This window comes from Amblyraja radiata, chromosome 20, assembly GCF_010909765.2.
Source record: "Amblyraja radiata isolate CabotCenter1 chromosome 20, sAmbRad1.1.pri, whole genome shotgun sequence".
NCBI lineage: Eukaryota > Metazoa > Chordata > Chondrichthyes > Rajiformes > Rajidae > Amblyraja > Amblyraja radiata.
Window position 1 is genome coordinate 43,572,025 of NC_045975.1, and position 26,840 is coordinate 43,598,864.

Consider the following 26,840-nt stretch of genomic DNA (forward strand, 5'->3'; position numbering starts at 1 on the left):
GAGTGAGATGTTAAAAATGTCTGTGAAGACATCTTTCAGTTGCTCGGTGCAGTCTCTTAAAACGCATCCAGGAATGTTGTCCGGCCCTGCAGCTTTGCGTGGATTGATGCTGGCAAAGGCCTTTTTAACTCCGGCTGCGGATAGCCTAAGCGACTGGTCACTGGGAGATGGCAGTAGTGCACGTGTCTGGGTGCTGTTTTTAACCTCAAACCGTGCGTAGAACTCGTTCAGTTCATCTGGTAGAGAGGGGTCGCTTTGGCATATCCGCAGCGGGGGGGGGGGCCTTGTAGTCAGTGATGGTATGAAATCCCTGCCACAAGCGACGTGTGTCTTTGTCATTTTCGAAGTGGCTATTAAGTTTTTGCCCATACAGCCTCTTCGCTTCCCTGATCCCCCGGGATAGGTTACTCCTTGCCAGTTTGTATGCTGCGTTGTCCCCAGATTTGAATGCAGCATTCCGGATTCTCAGCAGGGAACAGACTTCCCCAGTTAGATCAGGAGGTCCCGGCTTCGGCGGTACTAGCTGACCTTCGCGAGCGAGCGGGCGCGTTGGTCCTGGTTCCCACCTCCCGACACGGGTCGTCCGCGGTGCATGTGCCTACTATGTTACGGGATTGTGCTTATGTTTTCCTTCGTAGGGATGCTCACCGCTCGCCGTTACAGCGGGTGTACGAAGGTCCGTACAGGGTGCTGAGTACTGGTACCTCGACGTTCACGTTGGACATGGGTGGCAGGGAGGAGTTCGTCTCCGTCAGCCGCCTTAAGCCAGCATACGTCGACGAGGATAGCCCGGTGGCTGTGGCCACTCCGCGGCGTAGAGGAGCCGAAACGTTGCCTATTTCCTTCGCTCCATAGATGCTGCTGCACCTGCTGAGTTTCTCCAGCACTTTTGGCTACCTAAGAACTTACTAACCACTCTATTGCCTTTTTTAAGTGTAGAAAAAAATATATAAATATCTGAATAAATTAAGTCATTAATTTAACTCTAGTTTCATTCACCCCACCATAATTGGGTGAACCATTCACCAGTTTAAGTAACACTGGTCGAGTACAGCGTTGCCTGACTTGGCAGTAGTGACGTGGCCGGTAGCAACGCGTTCGGTAGCAACGCGTTTGGTGCGCGCGTCCCGACGGCCACCGTCCGTGTCCACGTCAGCCGGAGGTGGGCGAGCGGCTCCGGGCCGAGGGCGAGTGAGTGAGTGAGGGAGCGCCGCCGGGGAGTGAGGGAGCGTCGCCGCGGAGTGAGGGAGCGCCGCCGGGGAGTGAGTGAGTGAGGGAGCGTCGCCGCGGAGTGAGGGAGCGCCGCCGGGGAGTGAGTGAGTGAGGGAGCGCCGCCGCGGTGGAGGGAGGGAGGGAGGGCCGGGCGCAGGGAGCTGGCGGTGAGCGCGGCCCCGGCCCCGGTCCTGGTGCAGCGGGCGGACGGAGCGCGGGGCCCGGGGAGCGCGGCCTGAACCCGGCGGGGCCTCGGCCTCGGCTGCAGGGGGAGCCCGGGACCGGCCGGGAGAGGCTGCAGCCCAGCTCGAGGCTCCCCGTGTAAACCGTGTGTGTGAGGGGTTAAACTTAAAGCCCAGGCTGCAGAGTCGTAACTTTATTCAGCGCTGCTGCCCCTTGTGTGGGTTTACAAATGGAGGGAGGTTTGTGTTGTGAACCTTTCCTTTGCCCAGACAGTGCCAGGCGTTAAATAGACGAGCCCAAGCTACTGTCACAGATGAGGAGCAGAAGGCAGCTGACATGTAGACAAGCTCGGTCTGAAGAAGGGTCTCGGCCCGAAACGTCACCTATTCCTTTTCTCCACAGATGCTGCCTGAGTTACTCCTGCTTTTTGTGTCTATCTGCAGACTCTGAAGCAACTCCTTGTAGAGAAAAACCCGAAGTGCTGGAGGAACTCCTCCTGCACCTATTTTCTATGTTTTTATGTAACTCAGTGGGTCAGGATCATCTGTAGTAAACATGGACAGGCCCATCCATCTCCTTCCACGGTTGCTGCCTGAACTGCTGAGTTCCTCGAGGACTGTGTGTTTTGCTCAAGGATCCAGTTTCTCCAGTTCCTTGGCCCCGTGTTATTGTGGATCCATTCTGTGCACCTTTGTTAGCACCAGCACCAGTAGTTCCGATGGGAGTGATCAACCTCTTTCACTCTACATGAACTAGAGCCAACATAACATCCGCTGCCATCTCGTAACTTGCAACATGTCCATTTAACCCATTAATCATGCACTTGCTAAACTCCATTGGGTCGTGGAACAGTGACACTTAAAGTTTAAAACTCAATTTATTTTAAAGCTAGGCAGCATTTTATCAAGTGTGGTATCATGGCACCACTGGTAACACTGAAGCAAATGACCATCCACTTACTGGGGCCACGGTCCCTGTATTCCCCATCCACTAACTGCGGCCCTGGTTCCCTTGTTCCCCATCCACTAAAGGGCCTGTCCCACTTACGCATCCCTGGCTTGCAAATTACGCGACCTAATGGTCGCTTGAGGCGTACGGGCATCGTATGGCTGCACGGGGCCGATCCCACTTGGAGGCGCGGAGGGGCATGGAGTTAAGTGGGGCCGGTCCTGACATCACGTGGGGCTCCAAAATTCTTGCAGTGAACTAAATCTTTGCAACAGCAGCAGAAGCAGGCAAACGATCGCCGAACTCGGCTTGGGGCTCACGGCCATTGCAGTCCGGATCTGCCCCCACTTCTACTCCCAGAGTGGAGCCAAGAAAATTGAAGATAGACACAAAATGCAGGAGTAACTCAGCGGGACCGGCAGCATCTCTGGAGAGAAGCAATGGGTGTCGTTTCGGGTCAAGACCCTTCTTTTCAGACTGAAGAAGAGTCTCGACACGAAACGTCACCCATTACTTCTCTCCAGAGATGCTGCCGGTCCCGCTGAGTTACTCCACCTTTGTGTCCATCTTCAAATGACGTCACGCGCTCCAGACGGCTGTGCGTACGCATGTAATCGCGCCCGACCTTCGCTCGACTGTCTCGGCTCAACGCGACCACGATGTCGCGTAATTTGCGTGCCAAGGACACATAAGTGGGACAGGCCCTTAAAGCATTCGACAAGGTTCTGCATTGTAGGCTGTTCAGGAAGGTTAGATCGCATGGGATCCAAGGAGGGATAGCTGAATGGATAGAAAATTGGTTTCATGGAAGGAAGCGGAGGGTGATGGTGGAAGGTTGCATCTCGGACTGGAGGCTCGTATCTAGTGGTGGGCATCAGGGCTCGGTGCTGGGCCCGTTACTGTCATCTATATCAATGATTTGGATGAGAACATACATGGCAAGATTAGCAAGTTTGCTGATGATACAAAAGTGGGTGGTTTTGCAGATAGTGAAGGTGGTTGTGAACAATTGCAGCAGGTTATTGATTGACTGGCCAGGTGGGCTGAGGAATGTTTGATGGAAGAATAAAGAGAAATGTGAGGTGTTGCATTTTGGAACATCTAACTTGGGCAGGACCTACACAGTGAATGGTAGGGCTCTGGGGAGTGTTGTAGAGCAGAAGGATCTCGGAGTGCAAGTGCATGGTTCCTTGAAGTTGTGGTCATAGGTAGATGGGGTGGTTAAAAAAGCATTTGGCACATTGACCTTCCTCTGTCAGAGTATTGAGTATAGAAGTTGGAAGGTTATGTTGCAGTTGTTTCAGACGTCGGTGAGGCCGCATTTAGAGTTGCTTTCAGTTCTGGGCACCATGTTATAGGAAAGATGTTGTCAAGCTGGAAGGGTTACAGAGATTTACAAGGATGTTGCCAGGATTGGAGGGTTTGGGCTATAGGGAGAGGTTGAGTAGACTGGGACTCTATTCCTTGGCGGGCAGGAGGATGAGGGGTGATCTTATAGAGGTGTGTAAAATCATGAGAATAGATTGGGTAGATGCCGTCTCTTGCCCGGAGTAGGCGAATCGAGGACAAGAGGACATAGGTTTAAGGTAAATGGGAAAATATTTAATAGGAATCTGAAGGGTAACCCTTTTCACACAAAGGGTGGTAGGGTGTATGGAACAAGATGCCAGAGGAGGTAGTTGAGGCAAGGACTATCCCATTGTTTAAGAAACAGACAGGTACATGGAAAGGACAGGTTTGGAGTGCCAAATGCAGTCAGGTGGGACGAGTGTAGCTGGGACATGTTGGCCGGTGTGGGCAAGTTGGGACGAAGGGCCTGTTTCCACGCTGTATCACTCTATAACTCTGTGACTAAATGGGGCCCTGGATCCTTGCATTCCCCATCCACTTAACTGGGGCCCATCCCATTCCACGCTCTCTTTAAACTCGTCTGATTTTGTACCTCTGCACCCGTGAAGCTTTCTAGTCTCTGTTACCCATGACCTTCAGGGTCACTGGAAAGTTTATCATTCTACTGTGCTGCAATTAAATACAAACAGAATTATGTGATGCGCCATTATTGGAATCTGTGCGATGGATCAGAAAAACATTTGATTACTGTATTAGTAATTGATGGCCTTGACAGGTGGTACTTTTAAACAATATATATATTTTTAGAGTTGGTTCACAATCTGTATTTTCTTTCCACACACATAGATTAACTGCCATCTTGGGGTACCCTACAAACGCTGCCATCATGACGGCTGCTGAAAATGTCTGCTATACTCTCATAAACGTCTCCTTGGACTCTGAGCCTCCTAATGAAAACAGTCTGAAAGTAGACTTGGGTAAGTTTCTTCTCCCATTGAATAACGAAGTGTGCAGTATTTGTTAATTTGCCCATTTTATTATTATGTTAGCATTGTCTTGGATCTATCCCACAAGGAGATAAATAAAAAGTTCCAGTGTGACTATAAATAAATCCTTTCTGTAGTTTCCTGAAAAGTGGTATCTATTGGACTTTGTCTAAGTGATGCCACACCAGGGCGTTCCCTCAGCAGAAGGACATTATCACTTCAAATATTGATATACAGGTCCGGCATAGATTTTTCTGGCAGCTGGTGGTCCAGTACATCCTTTATCCCACACAAAATTACAAGAGCGTACTTAACTCCCCCCCCCCCCCCCCCCCCGGAATTACCCCTGAAAATATGGCGCCTAGGCAGGGTGAGGCGGCTGATCCTGACCTCAGCCAAGGGCTCTGGAACTCTGACCGGGGCCTGTATTTTTCTCTCTTCCCCCCCCCCCCCCCCCCCAACAAAAAGATGTTGAAAATCATGAAAGTGAAAGCCTGCAGTCTGTTACTTGTTAATTTGGTGAAGGCAGCAAGAAAATGTCAACAGAGCCACCTATCCTTTTGTGTAACTACATTATTTTGAGAATGTTGTCCTTTGAACAGTTTTATGTTTTTAATTTTATGGCTGATTTATGGTTGCCAAATGGGTAAGTTATTTTATTTTTATTTTTAAGTCTGGACAGTTGAGTTGCGGTCTTGAGTTCAAACCCCATTAGAATGCCCAGAGAATTTAAATTCAATTACATAAATCTGGAATTTGTCAAGAATGTTAGTTCAGAGCTTATTTGAGGTTGTAGTGTTCAATAACTGAATGGCTGTAGGGAAGAAGCTGTTCCTGCACCTGGATGTTTCAGTTTTCGGGCTCCTGTACCTTCTTCCTGATGGCAGGGGTGAAATGAGTGCGTGGCCAGTGTGGTGTGGGTCTCTGGTGATGCTGGCTGCCTTTTTGAGGCAGCGACTCCGGCAAATCCCTTCGATGGTGGCGAGGTCAGAGCCGGTGATGGACAGGGCAGTGTTTACAACTTTTTGCAGTCTTCTTCACTCCTGGACATTCAAGTTGCCGGACCAGACCGTGATGCAACCAGTCAATATGCGCCCTACCGTACTCCTGTAGAAGTTCAAGAGAAGCCTCTCTGACATACCAAATCTCCGTAATCTTCTCAGGAAGTAGAGACGTTGATGTGCTTTATCAGTTTATTTATTCATGTATTTATACAATGTTATATGGACACACTGATCTGTTCCATAGTCATGCCTACTATGTTGTGCTGAAGCAAAGCAAGAATTTCATTGTCCTATCAGGGACAGATGACAATAAACTCTCTTGAATCTTGAATCTTTCTTTATAATTGCATCAGCGTGCTGGGTCCAGGAAAGGGAATTAAGCAATTGGTAATCCATCTCATTAGCCACCATCCTCCTGGGATAGATTTCTGCCATATTTTGCCCTTTCTGGCCTTGATGTGATCTCAAACTGGTGGCGTTTAAATGCACTTTGAAAATCGTCACCACCTCATTTAAGGCAGGCAGTTGCCAAAGCAATGTGTTGCCAATATCCTATAGTGCGATTAAATTCAGGCCATTGTGGGTTAAGATTTTGAACAGTGAATTGTTATGATTTAGAATGTGAGAAAGAATGGAATCAGCCTTGGTTTGGAAGAACATCAAAGGATATATTGTAGGAATACAGGAAGGAGTAAGTGGATATTTCTTGTGGAAATTTCTTTGCAAGGCCTTAGCATAGACATTGTGAACTAATAGGTCAAGAATTGCATGGAGTCATACAGCACAGAAACAGGCCCTTCAGCCCAACTTGCCCATGTCTATCAAGATGTCCCTTCTACACTAGTCCCACGCCCACTTTTGGCTGATATATCCCTCTAAACCTTTCCTCTGCATGAACCTGTCCAAATATCTTTCAAATGTTAACGGTCTATGAAATGAAACGGTATTTTCAGCTTTTTTGAATCTAACTCTCACTCTCTCTCCCCGCTTTCCCCGCCATCCTCCAGAGAAGGGAGACGTGAAGACCAAAACCGATGCATTGAAAAAAGTGATCATCATGATTCTGAATGGAGAGAAGCTCCCTGGACTACTCATGACCATTATTCGGTTTGTGTTGCCGCTTCAGGATCACACCATCAAAAAGCTGCTGCTTGTCTTTTGGGAGATTGTCCCTAAAACTACAGCCGACGGCAAGTTGCTGCAGGAGATGATACTTGTGTGTGATGCCTACAGAAAGGTAAAGGAAGACTGGGGTTAGCGTTAACAATTGAATCTTAGATTTGACAATGGAGTCATAGATTTGATCTCTGCACTGTTCAAATCAGTTTTTCAGCAATATCTACAGTGCCCTCCATAATGTTTGGGACAAAATCGCGCATGTGGGGCAGGCCCTTTACAAGAGTTGTTTCTTGAGGCTACTCTGGGAAATGCTCAGAATTGTCCATTGACTAAATTCGTGATTATTTCGTGAAATCTTTCTGCTTTATTCATACATATTTAGAAAGTTAAAGTTATTGTATTGAAATAAAAATTTGTGCAGAGTTGGGTGAAATAGACAGGCCTTGTGCAAATTCTGCTGAAGACTTTGCTCGCTTTTCTGCATCAGGCCAATTTACATATAACAAATGTAACATTTTCCATTTACCTGTGTAATCTGGTAACATTTTAGATCTGTTTATAAAAGTGTATTTTTAAAATGTTACTTGTGCTATTCAAGATTGGTAAGGTCGTGGAGATCCAGGAATACATTTGAAATCAGTGTAGATTTTTTTTTAGCCAGTATCTGCTCCACCTTAATAAAACCAGAAAATGCCATTTAAAATTAAAAAAATTGTATGAAATGTTTGAAAATCCATACATAAATTGCCCATCGCTTAAAACTTAAAAAAAACATGCACTTAAAAAAAGGTGTTCATTTAGTAGAAATGTCTGAGCAATTAATTTGAGCTGGGGGCTGGTATGGCTCTAAATGAGCATCATAGGTAATAGGAAGGGCATGTGGTGAATGTAGTTTGTGCTTGAATTTCTTTGACCTTTTGCGTTGATTCCTCCCATCTTGGGTGACAATCGGGAGCTTTGTGGAAACTGTGAACCCCATGGGTGACAGTGTTACCTAGGGCGTAACAAATACTAATAAGCTCTTGTTTGAACTTCATCAGGACCTGCAGCACCCAAATGAGTTTATTCGAGGGTCCACTCTGCGCTTTTTATGCAAGCTGAAAGAACCAGAGCTTTTGGAGCCTCTGATGCCAGCTATTCGCGCCTGCCTGGAACATCGGCACAGTTATGTACGCAGAAACGCTGTGTTGGCCATCTACACCATATACAGGTAAAATCAGCGCGTGCAGCTTGGGGAGAGGCCGTTTGGTCAAAGGTGTTTTTTCTTTGGTCGATCATAGGTCGTTGAAGCAGAATTCTGCCCATCGAATCTACTCCATCATTCAATCATGACTGATCTACCTTTCCCCCTCAACCCCAATCTCTAACCTTCTCCCTGTAACCTTTGATACCCTTCCCAGTAAAGAGCGTCAATCTCTGCTTTAAAAATACCCAATGTCTTGGCCTCCACTGCCGTCTGTGGCAATGAATTCCACAGTAAACCAATTAGTCCCAATCCTCTGCTCTTGCTCCTTAACATGGCATTTGTTCTCCTTAACCATATTCCTTTAAAAAAAATGCATTTCCACCTCCCAGGTCGCTGTTAATTAAACAAAGGTCACTGATATTGATGCTCTGGCCACTGAAAACCATTCCCCTTTTATTCTTTTTGAAACTATTGTTAATTTCAAACAATTTTGTTCTTCAGTATTCCAGAGGAAATCAACTTCATTTTAACTGGTCTATCCACACCACTTTTTTTTCCCACCCATTTTCATTCTCCCCTTCTCAACTGAAATATTACTCTTTCAGGATACTATATATAATAGGGTAAGCGCTGAAACAAAGACATGTTAATGTTACACTGTACTAAAATGTAACATACTAACATAATAACTTATGCTAACATCCACTATAAACCTACTGTCTCCCATGGCTATCTGGACTAAATTTCTTCCCACCCTGCTTCCTCTAAGGACTCTATCCCCTACTCACAATTCCTCCGTCTACGCCGCAACTGCACCCTGGATGAGGTGTTCCACACCAGGGCATCGGAGATGTCCTCATTCTTTAGGGAACGATGGTTCCCCTCTTCGACTATAGATGAGTCTCACCAGGGACTCCTCTATATCCCGTAGCTCCACTCTCACTCCCCATGCCCCCACCCGTAACAAGGACAGAGTCCCCCTTGTCCTCATCTTCCACCCTACCAGCTGTCACATACAACAGATAATCCTCTGACATTTGCGCCACCTCCAACGGGATCCCACCACTTGCCACATCTTCCCATCAAGGTGTCCTTGCCTGAAGGCTCCCATCGTATATTTTTATTATCTCCCTCTGTGCTTTCTGCAGAGACCGCTCCCTCCGTAACTCTGGCAATTCGTCCCTTCCCACCCAAACCGCCCCCTCCCCTGGTACTTTCCCTACAATGGCAGGAAATGCTACACTTGTCGCTTACCTCCCCTGACTTCATCCAGACCCAGCAGTCTTCCAGGTGCGGCGATGTCCCGGCACCCCAACCCATCTATTGATCGTGCTCAGTCGTGGTTCCTTTTCAGTGATGACCCTGGAAAGTTTTTCAGAGTTCAACCAGCGCAAAAATCTCACATTTAGGCCATATTTAAATCTCACGATCCCGGGTGCCTCAGTCCCCGGGTATTGAGAACCACTGCTCTAGGTGTCAGCTGCTCTGCATCGGTGAGACCAAGCGTAGGCTTGGCGATCGTTTCGCCCAACACCTCCGCTCGGTTCGCACTAACCAACCTGATCTCCCGGTGGCCCAGCACTTCAACTCCCCCTCCCATTCCGAATCTGACCTTTCTGTCCTGGGCCTTCTCCATGGCCAGAGTGAGTCCCACCACAAATTGGAGGAGCAGCACCTCATATTTCGCATGGGCAGTTTACACCCCAGCTGTATGAACATTGACTTCTCCAATTTCAGGTAGTCCAAGCTTTCTCCGTCATTCTCCCCTTCCCAGCTCTCCCACAGCCCACTGTCTCCGCCTCTTCCTTTCTTCTTCCCGCCCCCCACCTCTACATCAGTCTGAAGAAGGGTCTCAAACCGAAACGTCACCGATTCCTTCACTCCATAGATGCTGCCTCACCCGCTGAGTTTCCCCAGCATTTTAGTTTCCCTTCGATTTTTCCCGCATCTGCAGTTCTTTCTTAAGCATAATAACTGAAGGCCTGCCCCACTTTCACGACCTCTGCCGAGTTTGCCCGTGACTCTTACTCGCAGCATGGTCGTCACGAGGTCGTAGGAGGTCGTAGGTGCTAGTCGTAGGTACTCGTGGCATCAAGTAGGTCGGGCCGTTTTTCTAGCCTGATGAAAAATGTCCATGAGTAAAAAAGGTTGTGAATTAGGTCATGAAAGTGGGACAGGCCCTTTAGTCAGATGTACGATAGATGTTCACAGTCTGAAACCGAAATTCAATTTATTCATAGAGAAAAGATGCACAAAAAGGAATGTTTTGCTTTGATAAGGGAACACAGGGTTTAACAAAATAACAATGACAATTTTTCATCATAGGATCAATCGCCTTGGTTTTATTTTTGCTTAGCAAACCTCGCCAAATGTTGAAGGTTAACATGAATTGAATTGAATACATTTTATTAGCCAAATATGTATACATACAAGGAATTTGCCTTGGTGCTTTGCTCGCAAGTAAGAACACAATACACAGTAGACAATTAAAAATAAAACATTATAATTTTAACATGTGAAGAATGAAATAAAATACCAGAGCAAAAGGAGGCTACAGTAACATGCATTCTTATCAGGAAAAGCCAGATCTCCTGTGAATTTCAATGTTGGAAATCATTTTATAATCCTTCCAGGAACTTTGAAAACCTGATTCCCGATGCTCCCGAGTTGATTCATGATTTCCTGGTGAATGAAAAAGATGCCAGTTGTAAACGGAATGCTTTCATGATGCTTATTCATGCCGATCAGGTAAAGTATTTATCTTTGACAAATTATAACAAAGCACAGATGTACCCAGTGAATTTTCCAATACCCTTTTCAACTTTTCTTAAATGAGCATATTTAAGGACGTCAGACAAAAGGGAGAGAACAGGGAAACATTCACAGGTGGACACAAAGTATTGGAATAACTCAGCAGGTTAGGCAGCCTCCCTGGAGAACATGGATAGGTGACATTTTGGGTCAGGACTCCCCTTACCTCTGAAGAAGAGTCTTGACCCGAAACGTCACCACGTATCCATGTTCTCCTCGATGTTGTCTGACCTGCTCAGTTACTCCAGCACTAGCGTCCTTCTTTGTAAACCAGCACCTGCAGATCCTTTTGAAGGAGCACAGCTCAGAATGTGAAATCTTTGTAAACATGTATTTTGTTTGGTCAGAATGTTAAGGAATTTGACGCGAAAAAGGGTCAACGGTCAAGTCGGTGAAAGGAAGGTGGGGGGAGAGGAATGAATGGCCGACTCTTGTAATGAAGTCCCAAATTATGACTTGGTTAATCTCCTGTAAATCTCGGGTGCCTTCCACTGAGTCTGCTTTTGATCAAATGGCATCTTTTGTTGGAAAAAGTAAATAATATTGCAATAAATAAGGTTTAGATAGTAAAAAAAAATGCATTTAAAATATTATGTATGTGCGATTGCAGGAATGTTCTCAGATCTAGATCAGTAACTGCGGTTCTACGAATGATTTTTAACCCTCTTTTGTGATGTTTCTCCAGGACCGAGCTCTGGATTACCTGAGTACATGCATTGATCAGGTTCATACCTTTGGAGACATTCTGCAATTGGTTATAGTTGAGCTGATTTACAAGGTAAAGCGACAAAACATGAGCTTCATTGGGGATGTAGGTTTGCACAACTGGGAAAATTCTGACCAATTTATTTTTACTTGGAAATTAAGCTGATGTTGCAAATGAATGGCTCTTGAAATAAAAGAGAGGTACAACAGCTAGTCTCTTGGAAATACTGGTAGGTTTTGGGGGTGAGTGTTAAGCTGGAGGTCCTAGTCTTGCATGCTGAGTTCCACTGGCAGTTCTATGACGGTGCTGGCGTGGAATGGACTCCTGACCTCTGTGAAGCTCAGCAGTGGGGCATGAGCGGGTTCAGACTTCCAAGCATTGACACAGTGGAACAGGCTCCTGGTACAGGACAAGATTTGTGAACTGACCCATTCAAGTACAAGTTTAAATTTATTTGTCAAATGCGCCACAAGATGCAGTGAAATGTAATTTACCATGCAGTGTTACAATTAAAAAAGGACATAATACACAACATAATTCAACACAGACATCCACCACAGCATTCTTCACTGTGGTGGAAGGCAATACAGTTCAGACAGTCCTCCCTTGTTCATCCGTGGTCGGGGCCCTGACCCTCTGTAGTCGCCGCTATGGACGGCCCGATGTTCAAGCCCTCTGGTCGGAATGGTTGGAGCGCCGACGTTGGGACAGGTCGAGCACACCCAGCGGCCCGGAGCTCCCAATCGGCCACCTCCTTACCGGAGACCGCGGCTTCAAGTTGTAGGCCGGCGGTCGGAGCGCTTCTCCGGTGACCCCCAGCGAGGGATCGCCCGCTCCACGATGGAAGGTCCGCTCCACGCGTGCTACCAGAAGCTCCACAGACCGAGGCTCCAGGATGCTGTAGGCCGCAGGCCGGCAGTCGGAGCGCTTCTCCGGTGACCCCCGGCAAGGGGGTCCACGATGTTAAAGTCCACGCTGCGCCGCCGCTGAAGCTCTGGGCCCGACTCCGGGAATGGCCGCACCAAACCAGCTATAAGACCGCGAGAAGGGAGGGCGAAGAAGCGACAAGAAAGAAAGTCGCATCTCGGTCAAGGTAGGTGCCTGAAAACAGTTTCCCCCTCTTTAACCCCCCCCAACCACCCCCCCACACAAGACATACAGAGAAATACTAAAACATACTTTTGGACATACTAAAAAAACTAAAAAAGTCTAACCAACAAATCCGCTGCAGCCGACTCGCAGCGTAATCGGAACCGGAAATAAATGGTGATTTATTTGTAGTCTGTCTTTGTTTTGTGTTTTAGTACCTTTTACATTTATTGAACTAATTAACTGCTATTTTTAATGATTACATGATATTTTTCCATGCATGTTGATGTGATAGTGACATTTAAGAAACTCCTCTATGGGCACATGGATATGCAGGGAATGTGTGTATGAATCATGTGCAGGCAGAGGGGATGAGTAAAATCTGGCATTATATTTGGCACGGACGTTGTGGGTCCAAAGGCCTGATCTGTAGTGTTTTATGTAAATGACAAACAGGAAGCACTATTAAAAGGGACACATTGATCAGAGGACAAAGGTTTTAATATTTCTGCCTGTCAATGTATTATGACTGGGTACATTCTGGTCCTGCAATCTCATCCAGTTATCCACGTTTTGGATCCATGAGCTACATGGGGCCTCACCATTTAGCTGCAGTACAGTGTGGCCTAGGTTACAAGCAGCATGTGGGGAACAGACTCGACTCAACAAAATATAAGCTGAATGTTCAATGCACATTTGTGTTTTTGTTGTTGTTAGGTGTGCCATGCCAATCCCACAGAGAGAGCCCGCTTTATTCGCTGCATCTACAACCTCCTCCAGTCCTCCAGCCCTGCAGTAAAGTATGAAGCCGCAGGAACTTTAGTCACGCTCTCCAGTGCTCCGACTGCCATCAAGGTACTGACTTTACGATGTATTAACTGGAAAATTATACAAGCTTGGCTATCATGGTTGCAAGTTTAGATACCCACCAAAGATAGTGAAGTCTACATTTGGAATAATTATTTTTTAAGCTGATAAATTAATCAAATTTATTTCAAAATAACAACTGTATTACGTAACTATTGCGGAAATGTGAAGGTGAAGAGTGCCCTTGAGCATGACTAACAAAAAGCTTTTAATTCCTAGCTGCATCTGTAAAAGGTGAACCTCATCTTCAACAATTAGTATTCAAGATGTTGTATTGGTCACATTTTTGGATAAAAATGTTAGAAATCAGTTTATTTTCAGTTTCCATACAATTTAAATTAGTTTAGTTTAGAGCTACAGCATGGATACAGGTCCTTCGGCCCACCGAGTCTGCAATGACTAGCGATCCACGCACATTAATACTGTCCTACACACACTAGGGACAATTTACATTTACACCACGCCAAAGTACGGAGACGAGGAAAAACCTTTTCTCACAGAGAGTGGTGAGTCTGTGGAATTCTCTGCCTCGGAGGGCGGTGGAGGCAGGTTCTCTGGATGCTTTCAAGAGAGAGCTAGATAGGGCTCTTAAAAATAGCGGAGTGAGGGGATATGGGGAGAGTACTGATTGGGGATGATCAGCCATGATCACATTGAATGGCGGTGCTGGGTCGAAGGGCCGAATGGCCTACTCCTGCACCTGTTGTCTGTGGTCTATTGTCTATTAACCCACAAATCTGTACGTCTCTGGAGTGTGGGAGGAAACCAAAGATCTCAGAAAAACCACGTGGTCATGGGAAGAATGTACAAACTACATACAGGCAGCACCCATAGTCGGGATCGAACCCGGTTCTCTGACGCTGACGCAGACAATTAAAATTGAATCTGAATCTGAATCTGTAAGGCAGCAACTCTACCGTAGCGCCACCATGCCGCTCTGTTTAGGGACAAACATATTTCTGTTGGTTGGTTAGGTAACTATGCAGCTTGATTGATTCTTTTTAATCTCCAACAAAACTTCCCTAGCAAGATATTTCTCTTGATTCACAGACTGGGGATTTTTTGTCAGTGTAACACAAATACTTGCATGGTTGACATTTCTGTCTGAAAACGTTTTAAAATATAAGACGAATTTGGTTGTTTTCTAGGCTGCTGCTCAGTGCTACATTGACTTGATTATTAAGGAGAGTGACAACAATGTGAAACTGATCGTTCTTGATCGTCTGATTGAACTTCGGGAGCATCCCACCCATGAGAGGGTGCTACAGGTAATGAGTCTGGAACATGTGACTGGATGTGTGATTGTGTAGGAAGGAACTGCAGATGCTGGTTTACACCGAAGATAGACCAAATGCTGGAGTAACTCAGCGGGACAGGCAGCATCTCTAGAGAGAAGGAATGGGTGACCTTTCGGGTTGAAACCCTTCTTCAGACTCTAGGAAGGGACTGCAGATGTTGGTTTACTCCAAAGATCTGAAGATCTGTTTGAAGAAGGGTCTCGACCAGAAACGTCACCCATTTCTTCTCTCCATAGATGCTGCCTGTACCGCTGCGTGATTATTGTGCTTGTTTATTCTACTAAGTGAAGTGAGCATGATCCAGAGTAAACCAGTGCATTGATGCACTAAGTTTAATGAAGTTGTCTCTAATAACACATTAGTGAAAACTTATCAGTCCCAAGACCATGATTGGTTTTAAAGCACCTGAAGGGTGTCCTGTGGTAATAGTCATACAGCATGGAAACGGGTCCTTCAGCCCAACTCATCCATGCCCATGCAGACCAAGATGCACCATCTATAAACTCATCGCACCCGCCTGCATTTGTCCAATTTCCCTCCAAAAGTTTCCTATCCATGTACCTGTCCAAATATCTTTCAAATATTCTTATAGTACCTGCCTCACCTACCTCCTCTGGTCGCACATTCCATATACCCACCACCTTCTGAGTGGAAAAAGTTGCCCCTCAGGTTCCTATTAAATATTCCGCTCTCGCCTTAAACGTATGTCCTCTGGTGTCGTGGGAAATGAAAGTTATGAAATGCATTATTTAAACACCTAGAAAACTTGGTTTTCCTTTTTTATTTTTATTTTCATATGGAAATTTTGAGATGGGGATAAAGTCATTTCTTTCCCCTCGTTAATTAAGTTTAATAATGCCCTTCTCAGGACTTGGTGATGGATGTGCTGCGAGTTCTAACCACGACTGATTTGGAGGTTCGCAAGAAAACGCTACACTTGGCACTGGATCTCGTTTCGTCACGGAATGTTGAAGAGGTAGGACCTTTGAGCTTTCAGGCCATTTGTCTGATCACCAACCTCCAATGTCAAAGCTGCGTGTTTGACAAATTCCATGCGTGTTTGTTCTCTGCAGCTTGTCATCGTTTTAAAGAAAGAAGTTATCAAAACAAACAACGCGTCGGAGCATGAAGACACTGACAAATACCGTCAGCTTCTGGTCAGAACGTTACATTCGTGCAGCATCCGTTTTCCTGACATGGCAGGAAATGTAATCCCAGTGGTATGTGAGCATCTGTCACTCTCTTATCCTGGAAACCTATTCTGCCTGTTGTACCTTGTGTTGGTGCTGGCAAAGGTGTTTAGATGTTGTTGTATTGGCAGGTAGATCTGGCAGTAGCATGGGCAGAAGCAAGGACATTGCTGGCAAGCCCAGCCTTGTTCTCACCCACGCCCATTGTACACTCTGATCAACTGGATACACGTTAAGAGCAGACATTTGCTTCACTTTTCTCCAGTCCAAGAAGTCGTAAGTGATAGGATCAGAATTAGACCATTCGGACCATCAAGTCTACTCCGCCATTCAATCATGGCTGATCAATACCTCCCTCCTAACCTCATTCTCCTGCCTTCTCCCCATAACCCCTGACACCCGTACTAATCAAGCAGGACTGGTGCACCACCACGGAAGTTTACCCCTTCAACACAGTCCAGTGATCATGCTTGGTCTTTTTGGGACTTCATGACTCAAATGCATCCAGCCTGTGCGTTTACTAATATAGAGGCTATTTGAAGTTGTGTTTACTGCAAGTAGCATGTTAACATCTCTTTAAATAAGAAATGCCACAGCAACACATTCTGATTTTGGCGTGTTGGCACAGCGGTAGAGTTGCTGCCTTACAGCGCCAGAGCCCCGTGTTCAATCTTGACCTCAAGTGCTGTCTGTACGGAGTTTGTACATTTTCCCTGTGACTGCATGGGTTTCCTCCGGGTGCTCCAGTTTCTTCCTACATTCCAACGTTTTGTAGGTTAATTGGCCCTCAGTATATTGTCCCTAGTCTGTAGGATAGAACTAGTGTACATCGCTGGTCAGCGTGGACTTGGTTTTTGGCTGAAGGGCCTGTTTCCACGCTGAATCTAAAACTAAAAATTAAAACTACAATGATAGTAAACATATCTGAGAAAAGGGCACTTTCTGTTACAAAACAAGTTAACATATGATGTGCCTGTACTCGCTGGAGTTTAGAAGGATGAGTGGACACCAAATAGTGAAAGTCCTGGATAGATTGGATGTGGGGAGGATGTTTCCATTAGGGGGAGAGTCAAGGACCAGAGGCCATAGCTTCAGAATAAAAGGACGTACCTTTAGAAAGGAGATGAGGAGGAATTTCTTTAGTCAGAGGGTAGTGAATCTGTGGAATTCTTTGCCACAGAAGGCTGGGGAGACCAAGTCAGTGGATACTTTAACTTAGTTGGTAACTTACGTACGGGTGTCAGGCGTTATGGGGCGAAGGCAGAAGAATGAGGTTGAGCGGGAAAGATAGATCAGCCACGATTGAATGGTGGAGTAGATTTGATGGGCTGAATGGCCTCATTATGTTCCTAGAACTTATGAAGTATTGAAAGGTGCAGAGTACATTTTGCACTCATTGAATATCGCTGAACATTGGGTTCAAATACTGGAGAGAGCAAGGGAGGTCTGACAATACCCGACTAATATAAACATCTGATAAATGGGACTCTATTTTAAAACATTAAATGCTATAACTGAAAGTTACAGAGTGATTTGCCAGTTTTGGTGATGTGTTCATTACGGATGCTTACACCACAGCTGATGGAGTTCCTCAGTGATAGCAACGAGGCCGCCGCTGCAGATGTTCTGGAGTTTGTGCGGGAAGCCATCCAGAGGTTTGAAGCTCTTCGTTCACTCATCGTCGAGAAAATGTTGGAGGTGTTCTACGCCATCAAATCTGTCAAGTAAGGCACAGAAGATCTCTGCACAGTAATAAATGCAGTGATTCTATGCTTGATTTCCACTCTTGCAAACATTTGACATCTGTTCATTCCTATTTAAATTATGTCTGAACAAAAGTGTAATTTTGGACACAAAGAACTGTAGATGTAAGCTTACAAAACATTGTGAAATGTGAAGCCAGAGAAAGGGATATAGGTGGAAGGGGATAGGGGATAGGGGGCTGTGATAGTGGGAGAACTGTGTGCACATGCAGGTGGGGCACAGTGAAGAAGTTGGGGGGGTGGGGGGAGTTGGGGGTTAGGTAGGTTTTGTTGGTTAGTTTAGTTTAGAGATACAGTGCGGAAACAGGCCCTTCGGACCACCAAGTCCTTGCTGACCAGCGATCCCCGCACATTAACACTATCCTACACGCACTAGGAATAATTTACAATTATACCAAGCCAATTAACCTACAAGCCTGTACACCTTTGGAGTGTGGGAGGAAACCGAAGATCTTGGATAGAACATACATACTCCGCACAGATAGCACCCATAGTTGGGATCGAACCCGTGACTCTGGCGCTGCATGCACTGTCTACCGCTGCGTCACCGTACTGTGTGTTAGTTAACATTTGACAATTCTATGTCCATACCATTGGGTTGTAAGCGACTCAAGAAGAATATGAGATGCTGTTATTCTGTTTGGTTTTCCATTTAAAGTGCTCTTTGGGTTATTTTTATATGACCAGGCATGAATTAATTATTGGTAGAGACAAAATGCTGGAGTAACTCAGCGGGATAGGCAGCATCACTGGAGAGAAGGAGTGAGCGATGTTTCGGGTCAAGACCCTGCTTCAGACTGATGTCAGGGGAGTGGGCAGGATGGAGATAGAATGTAGTCGGAGACGGTAAGACTGGTGGGAGAACAGGGAAGGGGGAGGGAATGGAGACAGAGGTAAAGCACGGGCTATTTGACGTTAGAGAAGTCAATGTTCATATCGCTGGGGTGTAAGCTACCCAAGGTGCTGACCCTCCAATTTGCATTGGGCCATACTCTGACAATGGAGGAGTCCCAGGTCAGATTGGGAATGGGAGTGCTGAGTGCTGAGTTAAAGTGCTGAGCAACCGGGAGATCAGGTAGGTTAAGACGGACTGAGCGGAGGTGTTCAACGAAACGATCGCCGAGCCTGTGCTTGGTCTCGCCGATATACAGAAGTTGACACCTGGAACTGCAGATACAGCAGATGAGGTTGTAGGAGGTGCAAGTGAACCTCTGCCTCACCTGAAAAGACTGTCAGGGTCCTTGGATCGAGTCGAGGGGGGAGGTAAAAGGGACAGGTGTTGCATCTCCTGCGGTTGCCGGGGAAAGTCCTGGGGAGGGGGTGGTTTGGGTGGGAAGGGACGTTGACCAGAGAGTTGCGGAGGGAACGGTCTCTGCAGAAAGCAAAGGGGTGGAGATGGGAAGATGTGGGCAGTAGTGGGATCCCGTTGGAGGTGGTGAAAGTGTTGGAGGATTATATGCTGTATGCAACTTCTCTGTACTATGCTGTGCTATCTCTGTCCCGCCCACTCCCCTGACATCAGTCTGAAGAAGGGTCTCGACCCGAAGCGTCACCTATTCCTTCTCTCCAGAGATGCTGCCTGTCCTGCTGAGTCACTCCAGCATTTTGTGTCTACCTTCGATTTAAACCAGTATCTGCAGTTCCTTCCTGTACCTATGACTTAATTATTTGTTTTCTGTGCCTTCACTTCCAGTTTTACGTTGGGCTAGTTGTGGATGGATCCTGTTTAATTGCCATTTGGATTCTGAGTTCAAAATCCTGTCCCAATTAGTAGGTGGTTACTTGTGGGCTTTAGATAGGTAGTTACTTGTGGGCTTTAGAGTATATGTTCTGTGGAGATTGATTAGTGCAGATTAATTTAGAGTTCAAAGAAGTAACAGGTTTAATATTGTGGATGATGGTGATCTTGACATTGCAGCTTGAGTATGTAATGTGCAAGTGTAATTGGGTAACACACAGTTTTTATTATCACAAATAGTACAAACTGATAGATTATACTATGCAATAAAATCATTTGTTTGAAACATTGGGAATAATAAGCAGAAATCTATGGTGGATGTGGCCATTGAACAAATTCAAATAAAGACTGTGACATGGAGGAGACGGTCTTGCAGAACTTGGTTTTCTTTACAATCAGTTTGATCTTTTCATGATCCATTCTTGATGGCATTAAGTTTTGTTTTCAGTTAATTTTTGGACTGATGTAACCAGATTCAGTTTGGTTCATTTTGGAAAGTATCGTCATAGGTGCAAAATTTCCCTCTGGTTTTCTGTTGAAACGAAGCATTTAAAACAACATAAACCTTTACCTGACAGGAACAGCTGCACCATCTTGTAGTTCTCAGTTTAATGTACACAAGGTTCTGACTTCAAATGTTCAATCCGTTTCTTTGTAATCGGATGCTGACTGACCTGAGTATTTCCAATGTATTCTGTTGTTATTGAAGATTTCCAACATCTTGCATTTCAAAACACTTTGTTCATTTGGGTATCTTTTGTTTCTGCTGCAGGATTTATAGGGGAGCTCTCTGGATTTTGGGCGAATATTGCAGCTCTCAGGAAGACATTCAGAGTGTCATGACTGAAGTTCGCCGATCATTGGGTGAGGTATGTGGGTATTTCTCTCTCCTGTGGAGTGCTGGGCTCCAGTCTGCTAACAAAGGACTGAATGAGAGATTTGCAGATGGTATACAGATACCCACATGTTTTATCACATGTTTTATCACATGTTTTAATTCAATCTAAACTCAAATAATGCCTTGCTAAGATTTACTTGCTCAATCTCTGTAGTAAGTGATATCTGAAAACAGAAATGGAAGCAAACCAAAATCAATTATTCAAGTATTTGAAATTGTATACAAAATGTGAATTGCAGTATGATTGTAATTGAAAATTGCAGTTATAATTGTTAGTTCAACTCTAATTCATTCCACATCTTTACGAGAGGTAATTCGTTTTCTATTAGTATGTCAAGGGAGAAGACAACATGGAAGAAATTCACCATAAAAATATTGGTGACGGAATTATTTTCAGTTAAACTGAGAATATTGTTGAAGGAATTATTTTCAGTTTTCTTGTCGTGATTATGCAGGAATGTCCAATTGAAATATGGTGGGAGTGTACAAGGCTATTTGATAACTGTAACTTGTATTTGTCTGGCCCCTGTATTAGATTCCAATTGTCGATTCTGAGATAAAGAAGGAAACCGGCGAGCCGAGGATGGATGATGATGTTCAAGTGGTTCCAACACAAAAACTCGTGACAGAGATGGGAACCTATGCAACCCAGAGCGCTCTTAGTGCAAGGCCTTCCAAAAAAGATGAAGATCGGTAATGCCATATTACTTTACATTGTGTATAAATGCCATCACATTAAAAGGTTAGAGATAGATACCTCATTGCTTTAATTGAATCTGATACCAGCAACCTCCCATTCAATGAAATAGGCATTTTGGACACAAATGAAATCAAGAAATATGAAGATATGCTTTCTGCAGTTCTTGCCCAAAATTGTGGGAAGCTTTAGTTTTGGATTCAAAGATGACTTTGTCCATCCGTCCTATTTTAGAATCGGTGTTGAATATAGCTGCTCTTTCCAGCATTGTGCTACTCCTCCTCTCATCCACATTTCTTTCCTCTCCTCCCCCTACCACCACCAGCAATCACTTTAAAGAAGGGTTTTAACCCAAAGCATCACCTATCCATGTTCCCCAGAGATGCTGCCTGATCCACTGAGTTACACCAGCATTTTGTGTCTTCCTTTGGTACAGTAGCATCTGCAATTTCTAGTACTTGCATTCCAACTTTAAGTTTTTCTGAACACAATGAATTGCATTCCTTGATGGCGGAGGTACTGAAGATATACAGTGCCCTCCATAATGTTTGGGACAAAGATCTATCAATTATTTATTTGTCTTTATACTCCACAATTTGAGATTTGTAATAGAAAAAAACATCACATGTGGTTAAAGTGCACATTGTCAAATTTTAATAAAGGCCGTTTTAATACATTTTGGTTTCACCATGTAGAAATTACAGGAGTGTTTATACATAATCCCCCCCATTTGAGGGCACCATAATCTTTGGGACACAGCACTGCCATGTAAATGAAAGTAGTCATGTTTAGAATTTTGTTGCACATCCTTTGCATGCAATGACTGCTTGAAGTCTGCGATTCATGGACATCACCAGTTGCTGGGTGTCTTCTCTGGTGATGCTCTGCCAGGCCTGTATTGCAGCCATCTTTAGCTTGTGCTTGTTTTGGGGGCTAGTCCCCCTCTGTTTTCTCTTCAGCATATAAAAGGCATGCTCGGTTGGGTTCAGATCGGGTGATTGACTTGGCCACAAGAATTGACAATTTTTTAGCTTTGAAAAACTCCTTTGTTGCTTTAGCAATATATTTGGGGTGATTGTATTGCTGTAGAATGAACCGCCAAACATGAGTTTTGAGGCGGTACCCAGACGTGAAGCCGATGCAAAGAAGTCGAAGCCAAAAAAACGAATGGAAACGAGGCCGAAACGCCAAAAAACAGAGAGGATGGGACGCCTAAATGCAAACTAACCGAAAGGGCGGGACGCCTAAACGCCAACTAACCGAAAAGCTGCGTCGCCTAAAAGCAAACTCACCGAATGGCTGCTCTGTTGAAACGCCACCTACCCGAAAGGCGGCGTCGCCTACAGACCAAAGGACCGACTGCTGCTCAACAGAAACGTCAAATAACGGACATGACCTTGACGGGGGGCGAGACTAATCAGCGATTGGTCCAGACCGCCGCGTCCATCACATCACTGTGGAGGGATGAACATTGTCCCACACCTCCGCTCCACCCGACCCACAGCCCGCGGAGGGTGGCCGTGGGAGAGAAGAAGGGGGAGAGAGAAGAGGGGGGAGAGAGAGAAGAGGGTGGGGAGAAGGTGGGAGATGGGAGCGTGAGGGTCATTTTCCCACACAAGTCATAGGTGACTGAGCAATCTGAACCCAAGCACCAAGTTGTAAGCAGCCGAAGGTGTGCATCCCTCGGGACAGCCCCCCATTCTCCCACGGGCTGCGGGTCGGGTGGAGCGGAGGTGTGGGACAATGTTCATCCCTCCACAGTGATGTGATGGACGAGGTTAGTTGGCTCTTAGGCGTCCCGCCCTTTCGGTTAGTTTGCATTTAGGCGTCCCATCCTTTCGGTTAGTTGGTGTTTCGGCTTCGTACTCTTTCGGTTAGTTGACGTTTCGGCCTTGTTTCCATTCGGCTCTTTGGCTTCGGCTTCTCGTCCGTTGGCTCCATGTTCGCACACGTTTTGAGGCATTTGTTTGAACTTGAGCAGATAGGATGTGTCTATACACTTCAGAATTCATTATTCTACTACCATCAGCAGTTGTATCATCAATGAAGATGTGAGCTAGTACCTGCAGTAGGGATACATGCCCAGGCCATAACACCCCCACCACCGTGTTTCACAGATGAGATGGTATGGTTTGGATCTTGGGCAGTTCCTTCTCTCCTCCATACTTTGCTCTTGCCATCACTGATATAAGTTAATCTTCATCTCATCTGTCCACAAGACCTTTTTCCAGAACTGTGGTTGCTCTGTTAAGTACTTCTTGGCAAACTAACCTGGCCAGACTATTTTTGCAGCTAACCAGTGGTTTCCATCTTGCAGTGTAGCCTCTGTATTTCTGTTCAAGAAGTCTTCTGCGGACAGTGGTCATTGACAAATCCACACCTGACTCCCGAAGAGTGTTTCTGATCTGTTGGACAGGTGTTTGGGGATTTTTCTTTATTATAGAGAGAATTCTTCTGTCATCAGCTGTGCTGGGCTTCCTTGGCCTGCCAGTCCCTTTGCGATTAGTAAGATCACCAGAGCTCTCTCTTCTTAATGATGTTCCAAACAGTTGATTTTGGTAAGCCTAATGTTTGGCTGATGTCTCTGACAATGTTATTCTTGTTTCTCAGTCTCATAATGGCTTCTTTGACTTTCATTGGCACAACTTTGGTCCTCATGTTGATAAACAGCAATAAAAGTTTCCAAAGGTGATGGAAAGACTAGAGGAAACACTAGGCGCTGAGAGCTCTCTTATACCTGCATTAAGGAGGTGAAACCAAAATGTATAAAAATACCTTTTAATAAAATCTGATAATGTGCCCTTTAACCACGTGATTTTTTTTTTTCTATTACAAATCTCAAATTGTGGAGTACAGTGGCAAATAAATAAATGATGGGTCTTTGTCCCAAACATTATGGAGGGCATTGGAGTTAATTTAGTTTAGTTTATTTTATAGATACAGTGCGGAAATAGCTCTTTTGGCCCACCGAGTCCACGCCGACCAGCGATCCCCGCACTTTAACACTATCCTACACACTCGAGGGACAATTTACAATTATACCAAGCCAATTAACCCACAAACCTGTACGTCTTTGCAGTGTGAGGAAACTGGAGCACCCAGAGAAAACCCACACAGGTCACAGGTCGAATGTACAAACTCCATATAGACAGCACCCATAGTCAGTATCGAATCCAGGTCTCTGGCTCTAAGGCAGCAACACTACCGCTGCACCACTGTGTACAGTTCACTTCAAAACAGTTTTAAACACTATAGTCTGTCAACGTAAGCAACATATGTTGTCAATGTAGAATTATTTTACTGATTTGAATCCCAAGGTTTAAACATAACATCTTCATGTTGGCATAAACATTTTCATGTTAGCAGATCAGGAAAAAGTATAACCGTAAGAATTAAAGGACTATTGATTTTAATAAAAGTTTTCATGTCTTTCAAACTGAATGGCTTGTATTGCATGCACAAGTTACTTTGATGGATACTGCTTCATCATCTAATTTTAAACTAAAAGTGCATTTTACCAAATATTTTGAGTTGCTTTCTGCTGTCTGTATTGTGTGGTATAGCTGTAAATCTTGGAGAATATAATTAGTAATATTTGATTTCTCAATAATATTCAATGGGCATTGATATATGCCATTACAAATGATTGCATCCACACAGTTCCGTTTTTGGGCTCTGCTAATTCTAAAAAATATTCGTACTCTTTAAGACCACCTCTCCGTGGATTCCTGCTGGATGGTGATTTCTTTGTGGCCGGTGCCCTTGCTACTACACTGACCAAGATAGCTTTGCGTTATACGGCACTCGTTCAGGATAAAAAGAAACAAAATGTAAGTAATAATTCTGTTGAGAAATCAACAAGCAATTGAACAGCTGATTTCCGTTGTTTCCACCAACTAGAAGTATTTTAACCTGAAAGAAGTTTAAGAAATTAAATGTGCCATTAGAAGAGTATTTATTTCTGTTAAAGTTCTTTGCAAAACTTAGGTGTTAATTGTCAAGTTTGCAGTAAATATTAGCCATCGGCAAGGGTTCGTATTTAAAATATCAGGCATGAGATTTCTCTGCGGATTTCGAGTTTCGGTGAGGCATCGCAGCCGTGGCCCCAACGTCGCGAGGCTTCACCGCTGCCGACACCCCACTTTACGTCTGCATGGTGCCGTGCGGCCGAGCCCACTTCACGGCCTCCGTGGTGCCCACGAGGCCACGGCTGGGTTTCTAGGCGGTGATGCAGGAGGCATCGAGACCGCGGCGATGGGGCCTTGCCGAATTTGCGGGTCCGTGGAGAAATCTATCTCTTCCTTTTTTTTTCCTTTTTTTCTGTCTCATGTCTGAAGTATGCACGTTCAAATTCTGTTTTTAAAGACTGGGACAAAAGACTGTTGCAGTCTGCTGTAATGTTCTGGGGAACGGCGGGCGGGTGATCTGGGAGAGTGGGGGCAATGTGGGGGGGTAATCTGGGGAAGAGTGGGTGGTGGGTGATCAGGGGAAAGTGGGCGGGGGATAATCTTGGTAGAGTGGTGGTAATCTGGGGGAGGTTGGGGATAATCTGGAGGAGAGTGAGGGTGGGGGGTAATCTGGGGAGATGAGATGAATGAGTAAAACAGCAGATATCTGACGATGGATAAAGCATTTCAAATGTTTTGGAGCGGAGGAATTACGTGAGTAAAGGATTGCTTCACTGAAATTCTCAAAGCGCAAGGAGTTGTGGTTGCTGGGTAAAGAAATATGGATGGAGAAATATGGAAATCGAGCAAGAAGCTGCATGGATGTGGAAGTTTACCCATGGTATTGAATGGCAACCATTGACCTGCTTATCCTGTTTCTTGCTTTCTTAAATAATCTTTCTTTTGATAGACTTTTATTGCGGAGTCAATGCTAATCATGGCCACCATTTTACACCTGGGTAAATCGTCTCTGCCGAAGAAACCCATCACTGACGACGATGTCGACCGCATCTCGCTCTGCCTCAAAGTTCTCTCTGAGTGTTCCCCGCTGATGAGTGATATCTTCAATAAAGAATGCAGAAAGTCCCTCTCTCAAATGCTGTCAGCCAAACTAGAAGAAGAGAAACTGTCTCAGAAGGTAATGTATTCAAGAAAGCCCAGGATGCGTAACGGTTGATCCGGGTGTTTTGTTTTTGTAACCTCTGTGTATATTTGAAGTGGGAGAATGTCTGGTATTCATGATTCAGATCACTGTTGTCCAAGAGTTACTGTTGGCCCTTGTATACCTGTCAGATAGAATAGACACAAAGTGCTGGCGTAGCTCATTGGGTCAGGCAATATCAATGGAGAAAAAGGATGGGTGACGTTACAGGTCAGTGACCCACTGAGTTATTCCAGCACTTTGTGTCTGTCTTTGGTATAAACCAGCATCTGCCATTCTTTGTTTCTACATCTTGTATTTCTGTCATTTGGCTAACAGAATTTGGGTACTTACAGAATTCACAAATCGCATCCCAAAAATTTGAGACGTGGAATCAAATTGTCTGGTTGAATTTTGTGAAAAAAGTAGATACAATATATATTTTCTACTCCCATTTCTTGATGCATGTGCAGATGAAGCAGCTTTGCGTTTTTTTAAATCGCGATACAAACTGTTTTTGGTGACACAACCTTTTCACAATGTGGGTGCTGCCTGTGGAGCAAATGTACTTGTCAGTAAAATGATTCTAATTTTAAAAGCTCGAAAGATAAATAAAAACCTCAAAGTCAAATTGCTGTTGCAGATTTCTGATTAAGAACATTTGATTAAATTGAAACTTCCTGGTCCATGGCAAAAATTAACATCTG

The 26,840-nt window shown here is 45.0% G+C and overlaps 1 protein-coding gene across 6 annotated transcripts in view; it reads left to right on the top strand.

The window, feature by feature from the left end:
* Window positions 1–1,069: 1,069 nt before the first annotated feature.
* The window catches only part of copb1 (COPI coat complex subunit beta 1), a 36,961-nt gene continuing 11,190 nt past the window's right edge, over window positions 1,070–26,840 (top strand). The window contains exons 1-15 of one of the 6 annotated variants that reach the window (XM_033038508.1): window positions 1,070–1,191; window positions 4,540–4,670; window positions 6,691–6,920; window positions 7,843–8,012; window positions 10,622–10,736; window positions 11,485–11,577; window positions 13,312–13,449; window positions 14,610–14,729; window positions 15,628–15,735; window positions 15,833–15,979; window positions 17,528–17,673; window positions 20,223–20,319; window positions 20,884–21,041; window positions 24,755–24,875; window positions 25,903–26,130. In XM_033038508.1, coding sequence (XP_032894399.1) covers window positions 4,580–4,670; window positions 6,691–6,920; window positions 7,843–8,012; window positions 10,622–10,736; window positions 11,485–11,577; window positions 13,312–13,449; window positions 14,610–14,729; window positions 15,628–15,735; window positions 15,833–15,979; window positions 17,528–17,673; window positions 20,223–20,319; window positions 20,884–21,041; window positions 24,755–24,875; window positions 25,903–26,130 — 1,962 coding nt within the window. In that variant the 5' untranslated portion in view covers window positions 1,070–1,191; window positions 4,540–4,579. Of the gene's footprint in view, window positions 1,221–4,539; window positions 4,671–6,690; window positions 6,921–7,842; window positions 8,013–10,621; window positions 10,737–11,484; window positions 11,578–13,311; window positions 13,450–14,609; window positions 14,730–15,627; window positions 15,736–15,832; window positions 15,980–17,527; window positions 17,674–20,222; window positions 20,320–20,883; window positions 21,042–24,754; window positions 24,876–25,902; window positions 26,131–26,840 lie in introns of all 6 variants that reach the window. The other 5 variants (XM_033038507.1, XM_033038506.1, XM_033038504.1 and 2 more) reach the window with 5 other exon arrangements.